The sequence below is a fragment of the Pezoporus flaviventris genome, unplaced genomic scaffold, assembly GCF_033815535.1.
Source record: "Pezoporus flaviventris isolate CSIRO_AGI_PZ_B2104156 unplaced genomic scaffold, CSIRO_AGI_Pfla_v1 ptg000013l, whole genome shotgun sequence".
Classification (NCBI taxonomy): domain Eukaryota; kingdom Metazoa; phylum Chordata; class Aves; order Psittaciformes; family Psittacidae; genus Pezoporus; species Pezoporus flaviventris.
The window spans coordinates 26,306,523-26,314,693 of record NW_026892561.1 but is presented as its reverse complement, the minus strand read 5'-3'; the positions used below and the strand labels follow the sequence as shown (position 1 = coordinate 26,314,693).

Below are 8,171 nucleotides of genomic sequence, written 5' to 3'. Positions count from 1 at the left end.
ACGTTACTCAATGGAGCAAACGTTGTAAATCTGGGATCGGGTCCCAGGCTTGGTAGACAGCTGGCAGCAAGGGGCAGGGGGAAACTGTGTTAGTTCTCGTTCATCCCCACTTGGAGAAAAAGTGCATTTTTAGTTTATTTATGTCTTTTGGAAGGAGGAGGGTTGGGTGCCGGCATTTCTACAGCTCTCTCCAGAGCGGTGGAAAAGGAGATTTGAAGAAACAAGCCAGAGTAACAACCTCAAATGCCAGTTTCTCACTTTTTCTTTCTTCTCCTTCAGCAGCTCCCTTGCACCTGACTTCCCCCACATTCACCCACCTCCCGGGAGGGCACACCCGTGGGCCTTTGCCCCGCGTTCATCCCACCCCACCAGGAAGGCTTCTGCGGGGATTCAGTGTTTGGCTAAGCCTCACTCTCCCGTGATTTCCCCGGAAAAAAGGCTGTGGCGCCCCCCAGCCCCCAGCCCCAACCCAGCGGTGCTCCCCATTTTTATGTGTCTAAACCGCTTCTCTCGTCGCTCTGGTCCCTGGCCTAAGCCTCTGCGGTGGATACAGAGGTGTGACAGGGCTCCCCGCCTCTCAAGGCACCCTCGCTTCCCTCCCGGGCTCCCTGCGGGAAAAGCTTCAAGGTCTTTGGATAGAGGATAGTGGGTAGACACCATGGGAAGTGGTGGTGTTATTATTTATAACACCGTCTCCCTGTTCCGATTGAGCGCCGTCTAAATAGGTATTCACAGTATAGATAGCTAGTCTATAATTTGAATTAAAATCCCCCCAACGAGCCCGTCGCTGGAGAATTCTGAAATCACAAGCCTAAATTGACACAATGAGCCCATGGTGTCAATAAACCGTGAGCGAGATGGAGAGATTGTCACTCCAGACCGTAACAGTTCTGAAAGTGTCATTACCGTCTGTCCTGTCAATGAGCTCCAAATTAAGGACTATGAGAAACAGCGAGATAAAAGTCACCGTCTTGGCTCCATTATGGGCGATCGTGTCAGTGATCTGAGAATCACTGGAAAGCGATTCTCACCCCCCCCCCCTTTTTTTTTTTTTCCCCTCTAATGTACTTTTCAAGCCATGCCTCAGGATGCCAGGGTTTGAGGTGCGCTGAGAGGAGAAGCAACCTTGAAGTACCCCAGGCTGTGCCTCAAGCTTTCCCATTGAAACTGACGGAGCTTCTTTGGGAAACTGTGTGAATTCAACGGAGAAGCCAGAATAATTCCATCAAAACTGTGCTGGGGCCAAAGAGTACTTCATTTGATTTGGGAAATACGTGTGATCCCATGAACAGACACTTTTCTAGACCATTATTTTCTTAAGTCAACACAAAGACGGTGAAGGGAAAGATGGAAATAAAATAGAAGCCTCAACTTCAGCAAAAGACAATGCATCTCCATTTGAGGTAGCCCCTTCCAGGCATTAGGACTTTCAGAAATTGTCACCAGACTCTCTCTCCTGCGAGCCTGAGAGAGTTAAGGGGACTTATTCAGGAATTGGAAACATTCAGTTCTGGATTTTTGTGCCTTTGTGGGTTTAAGCAAAGCAGTTAGCGTTCTTCAGGAGGGGTTTTGTGTTTAATATACATGAGTTCATTCGACTACAATGGGAAAAGAAAACTCATTTGTTCTTATAAAAGTAGTAAGGAAAGGTAACTTTAAATAGACTGTCAAAAAGGATCCCGCTCGAGGGGGTTGCCTTCCCGCTAAAGGGCCTACATTCAACTGTAATTTCACCCCGTTATGTTGTGCAGTAATTCCTGAGTTTATTCTCGCCACTGGTGCTTATTTTCTGATTTATTTTTAAGGTCATGAAAGAAAAAGTGCGGGCTTCGGTTATGCTGTCCTCTGGGAAGGAGGTCGGGGGAATGTTGTTTTAGATGCAGGAAAAAAAACTGTGAAGAGTTTGGGGAGACTGTTGGCTATTAATGAAGAGTCCTGGAAGCATGTTTGGACAATCGGTTTCTCCATTTTTCGAAAAGCCTTTTTAAAGCGATTTTGATAGGTGCTGCATGCTAGCCGGCTTTTCTGCTGTTTATTGTCTATGTTAAACTAGTCCCAGGATCCGAGTTTTATTTATTTGTTTCAATTTCTGTTCTCGTGGCCCTGGAAGAAAGCGGGCTCGGGCTGTTTTTCGTTTTTTCTCTGTCCTTCTCTTTTTTTGCTCTTAACCTCCCCGCGTTTTGTTTTTTCAAGGCCCCAACCTCCAGCACGTTCATCCGTGCTGCGGACGCCGCCGGAGGGGAGGTGGCAGCGGGGCCGCACGGAGGGCACTGCGGTACCCGCGCCCGACTCCCCTGGGGTCCCCTGATGTCACCAGGGTCCCCGGTCCCCGCGGCCCGACGAGGGCGAAGGCCGTGTGCTGGCCGCCCGGCCGCACGTGTGCTAGCCCGGCGGTTTCATTAGGGAGAAAGACGATGAAAGGGGAGGCCGGGAGGACCGCGGAGCTCCCTCTGCGTTCCCCGGCTTTCAAGGGTCCTTAGAGCCCTTGAATGAAATTACTGGGCGAAATGGGGTCTGGCGGGAGCTGTCGTGTCGCGCCCCCCTCCTCGGTTTGTACGTGTAATGCCACTTCTGAGAGCGACAATCGGGCTGCTTGCTGGACAGGCAGGGACAAAAAGGAGATTAAACCGTTTTAAATAATAATAAAAAAATATCCAAAACGTAAGCAGAGTGGATTACACTTGCTCCAGCGCCTCGGTTCCCCCCACATTCCCCTAAGAGCCGTCCTGGGGCCTCGCAGACCGGTGGTCGCGGGCCGGGGCAGCGGTGGGGACACGAGGGGGGGCACCCGGGGAGGCCGGGCAGCCCTCACCCGCGCTTGGCTCCGCCGAACTTGGGATATTCTTCTGAGCTTGTTCTGTTGCCTCTGGGTCTCCGTCCGTCGCCGTGTTAGATGTTGTGGCCGAGGAAACCCCGCACTTTTCTCCACTCAGGATCGTGCAGGATGCTGGGGAATGCTGCCCAGGCTGGTCGGGCTGAAGGATTCCCCCTGCCCCCTCCACGCGAAAGGTGTTCCTCATTCTAGGGCATTTCAGGGTGCATCTCCTCAACTTTTCCACGGGAGACTACCGTAAACTTACCGTATGATATCTGAATTTCTCAGAGACTGTCAGTGCGTTAAAACTTCCCTGGCTAACTTCGGCTACCGAGCGTTGGGCTGCTGCAGCATCAGAGGGGGGAGAGGGATTTTCTCTCTACATTTTCGTCTTTGATTTTTTTTTTTTTTTTTTTTAACGTAATGAAATTAAAACTTTTGGAGCTCATAGTTGACATTTTGTGGAAAATTGAGTTATCAAGGCAGTAATTATTTCACAGGGAGATAAAACTCTCATAGCCCTAACTGTCAAATAAGGCCCTTTTCAGATTTTAATTACAAAATAAAATTAGTCTGCTCTTCCTCGGAAGGGTTTGTGAGTGGCTAAACAGAGGTTTCCCCAATACTGGTGGTCGTCAAACTCTGCTAATTAGCAATGCTGAGAAATTCCAGTTAACAAGGACATTCTCTAAGTCTCTGCAGGTTCCCTGCCGTTCGCCTTCATTTCCATAAGAAGATTAAGAGTGGAGGGGAACACACTCAAATGCAGATGCAGAAAAGAAGCGTTTTTAACAAGCATCATAATAGTAAGATGCTTGGCTAGTTCTCACCTAATTACTGCAACTTAAACCTCTATTTGCAGCTAAGGACAAAAAATGGGGTTGCAATCTCCCATCTCCACAAGGCTGCTTTATAGTTTGCTTTAGATTGGTTACTAGCAGGTTCAGGGGAAAAAAAAATAAAATAAAAAATCTGTGTATTATTTCAGATACAGTTAACAGGATAGGTTGCATCCTTGAAGCTCTTAGAGAAATTGGCGAGTGTTAGAACAATAAATACATAAAATCCAAGTAGTTAACATTCATTTTCTTTTCAAGACAATCATAACCTGGAAATAAGTGTGTGCGGCAGAGCCCATCCCTGGGAAGGTTTGCAGACTATTTGTTTAATGTAGGCACTTTTCATTTCCATAAATTATACCAAAGGCAACGATTTTTTAAATCCACTCGGATTAAACTGTCCCTCTGCAGGCCTCCCTTCCAACGTGTCTATGTTCTTCTAGAGAGTGGTGGTGTCATTGTTATCAGTACCGAAAATCAGGGACCATTTCATGTGTTGTTTTTTTAATTTTATTTTATTTCATAGCCAGCATCTCCCTCTGCCCCTGCTTCTGCCCGGTGTGTGTGGACATATCCTCAACCAAGCGCAGCTCCATGCCCAGAGGGAAGGCAGGAAATGCCCCAAAAGAGCCACCCCCTCACCTTATTTTCTGCAGTGCATTATTATGTATATGTGCCAGATAGTTTATTGCATCGATAATTAAAACTGTTAATTAAAATAGAGCTGTAAATACTCCCGATAACACAATTGTTAGGCATTTCCCATCCTTTATCCTTATGATAAATGCAATTAGGGAAGTTCCAGGCCCCGAAAGGCCCCCGGGGTGCACCCATAGCCCACGTCGCCCTGTCCCGCGTGAAGCACAGGGCCGCGCACCCCCACCTTACATCACCCCCCACCCCCCTCCGCTACAGCCAGAGCGAAACGGCACTTTGCCTGCCCACAGCCAGCACTCAGTTATCGGGTTATTATTACGATCAACACCACCCTCCCTTTTATTTTAGAACTTAAATATACCTAAGGTTGTTTTGGGTTGCGTTTTTCTGATGCTATTGTTGGGGGGTTTTGTTTTATTGGGGGGGGGGGTTGGTGGGTTTTTGGGTGTGGGTTTTTGGGTGGTTTTTTTTGTTGTTGTTGGTGGTGGTTTTTTTTTTAAATAACGTTATCAACTGTAGACCACAGGGAGAACAATAATAAAGTAAACAGCCACTGTGCCCTCCGGAGTGTCTGGGCAATCAGAATTCGTTTATATCCTACATCTCGTAATTTGCACCTATTTTTCGACGGTTTAACCTATCACTTATCTAGGGGTTATATATACATTTTCGAATTAGATTGAACCCGATAGGGTTTATTTGAATAATCCACATGCAGGAAAGAAAAGATGCCTCCCTATTCGTTGGCTGTTTTTTTATTATCGTTATTATTATTATTATTTAGATTGGATGTAATTGCCCGGTTCCTGCCCCACCGGCCCGGCTGCCCGTCCCTTTCCCGGCTCCCCGCGGCACCTCCCCGCCCGGGGCAAGGCCTGACCGGCAGGGGGCGCCGCAACGCCGCGGCTGAGTCCGTGCGGGGCACCCGGGCGCTGCCCGCACCATTCCACGCCCGCCGAGCCCCCGCACCCGGGCCCCTGCAAGGGGTCCCCCCCTCCGTCCCGATCCCCCTCCGCCTTAACGCTGTGAGGGGGCTGGAGCGAAAGGTGGAGCAGCCCCACCAGGGCGGGGGAGGCGGGGAGCAGCGCGGGGCACAGCGGATGGGGCGGCGCACGTGGAGCAGGTCCGGGGAGCGGCTCCCCCCTCTCACGCTCTGCATCCCCTCTCCCCTCCTTCCTTTGTCGTCAAGTGCGTTTTAGCAACAAAGATTGCAACAAGAGTGTGGAAGTAAACTTAGCCGAGGCTTTGTGCGGCCCGTGTAGTGACAACAAGAGAAATAGCAGGGCCTATTTGTAGCGCCCGAGCACTTTCCTCCGCCCCACGCTGAGCCCCTCTCTACTTTCTCCTCCGCCGCCCGCACCAGGGGCACGGGCAACGTTAGGCCGCCCGGTCCCTGCCCCTGCAGAAGGGGTCCCTGCCTCGCTTTGTAGATTTGGGGGATCCGTGTTTGCACTGGACAAACCCCATCCCCTGATGCCGTAGGTTGGAGGGAATGGCTTAGTGCGGTGCGCCACGGCCGAAACGGCGCAGGGCGTGGGAGGGCACAGCCACTCCCTGGGATGTGCGGTGCAAACTCGGCTCCCGACAGCGGCAGGCAGGGGAGAGACGCTGTGCAGAGCCTGGCTCCGCTTCCCCGGAATCCTGGCGCCGGCCGGCGGTGGCCTGTGCTCGGCGATCCGGGCCGGCCTAGAAGGGGAGACCGCTGCACATGCCGGGCCCCGCGCAGCCGGGGGGGATGCTTCGTCCCGAGAGACAGGGGCAAAGAGGGGTGGGGGCAGGGGAGAAGCCGTTCCCTCTCCGCTCGCCCCATGACTTCTCCCAGCCCCAAACCAAAGCCAAATTTAAAAAAAAAAAAAAAAAGGGAGGGGGGAACCCCACGTAGCAACAATGCTGTTTACCCACTTCCTCCAAAAGGCGTGTGTGACCTGTTGCTGGAAGGGGGGGATACAAAGGCTTCCCAGTGGCTGCCTGGGCCGCCTCCGGGCCCGCCTCCCCGCCGAGCCGGCCCGGCGGCTCCGAGCCCCCGCCCCGTTTCATGCAAAACCGGGGGTAGAGACTTGTCCTCAGTGGCGGAGCCGCCGCGCGCTGATTGGCCGGGGAGAGCACATTTATTCCCTGACAAGCCCCCATCACATGGATGGTTGTCTATTAACTTGTTCAAAAAAGTATCAGGAGTTGTCAAGGCAGAGAGAGAGAGTGTGTGTGTTTGCAAAAGGGGGTAAAGTAGTTTGCTGGCTCTTTAAGACTGAGGTGGAGAGAGAGAGAGAGAGCGGCGGGCAGAGAAAAGGGAAAAAGGAGGAAGAAGTTTTTTAAAATCGAGGCTCCGGCGGCAATAATAGCAGTTATTAGCATTATTAATCCATCAGTGAAGAGGAAGATCCTGATCTCGATCCAAGCGTGGTTTTGGGGAGTCCCCCTCCCCCCTTTCCTACCCCTCCCTAGGAAAAAAAAAAAAAAAGTCCGACTCGGGACTTCGCTGCGGCTGCTCCTCGCTTCTCTGCTCAAGGCTGGTTCCAAGCAAAAGTAGTTTGAATGTACAACATGATGGAAACCGAGCTGAAACCTCCCGCCCCCCAGCAAACTTCGGGGGGAGGCACAGGCAACTCCAACTCGGCCGCCAACAACCAGAAGAACAGCCCGGACCGGGTGAAGCGCCCGATGAACGCATTCATGGTGTGGTCCCGCGGGCAGCGCCGGAAAATGGCCCAGGAGAACCCGAAGATGCACAACTCCGAGATCAGCAAGAGGCTCGGGGCAGAGTGGAAACTTTTATCCGAGGCGGAAAAGAGACCCTTCATTGACGAAGCCAAGCGGCTCAGAGCTCTGCACATGAAGGAGCACCCGGATTATAAATACCGACCCCGGAGGAAAACCAAGACCCTCATGAAGAAGGATAAGTACACGTTGCCGGGGGGCTTACTGGCGCCGGGCACCAATACCATGACGACCGGGGTAGGGGTTGGGGCCACCTTGGGAGCTGGGGTGAACCAGAGGATGGACAGTTACGCGCATATGAACGGCTGGACCAACGGAGGCTATGGGATGATGCAAGAGCAGCTCGGCTACCCGCAGCACCCGGGCTTGAACGCTCACAACGCGGCGCAGATGCAGCCCATGCACCGCTACGATGTGAGCGCCCTGCAGTACAACTCCATGACCAGCTCGCAGACTTACATGAACGGATCCCCTACCTACAGCATGTCTTACTCCCAGCAAGGGACCCCGGGCATGGCCCTGGGCTCCATGGGCTCTGTGGTCAAGACGGAATCCAGCTCCAGTCCCCCCGTAGTCACTTCCTCTTCTCATTCAAGGGCTCCTTGCCAAGCTGGGGACCTTCGGGACATGATCAGCATGTATCTACCAGGTGCTGAAGTACCAGAACCAGCTGCCCCAAGCAGACTTCATATGTCCCAACACTACCAGAGTGCACCTGTTCCTGGCACAGCCATTAATGGCACACTCCCTCTATCACATATGTAAGACAAAGGGGCCGGGGGGGGGGGGGGGGGCGGGGAGGGGGGAAGAAAAATTAAACAAAACAAACGACAAAAAAAATCCTTTTATTAGAAATTCTGGACTTCTCTTTTTTTTTTTTTTTTTTTTCTTTTTGGACTATTTTTGTACAGAGAAAACACGGGACGGGGGGCGGGGGGGAGCAGAAATTAAACCGACAAGGAACGTGTATAGATCTTGGAGGGGAAGCAACTACACTAAACTTTTTAAAAGTTCTAGTGAAAACGGTAGGAACTTTGCAGAAAGTTTGCAAAAGTCTTTACCAGTAATATTTAGAGCTAGACTCAAAGAGCGAAGAGGAAAATGTTTTAATATTTGCAGGCAACTTTTGTACAGTATTTATCAAA

The 8,171-nt window shown here is 51.4% G+C and overlaps 1 protein-coding gene across 1 annotated transcript; it reads left to right on the top strand.

Moving 5' to 3' along the window:
• The first annotated feature begins 6,307 nt into the window (after positions 1–6,307).
• Positions 6,308–7,802, top strand: SOX2 (SRY-box transcription factor 2). Its single transcript, XM_061452430.1, has one exon. The coding sequence runs from the start codon at positions 6,844–6,846 to the stop codon at positions 7,789–7,791; it is 948 nt and encodes a 315-aa protein (XP_061308414.1). The 5' UTR covers positions 6,308–6,843; the 3' UTR covers positions 7,792–7,802.
• The last annotated feature ends 369 nt before the right edge of the window (positions 7,803–8,171 follow it).

What these genes read in the sequence shown, in the direction of transcription:
- SOX2 (XM_061452430.1), top strand. Translation starts at nt 6,844, where the DNA reads ATGTACAACATGATGGAAACCGAGCTGAAACCTCCCGCCCCCCAGCAA.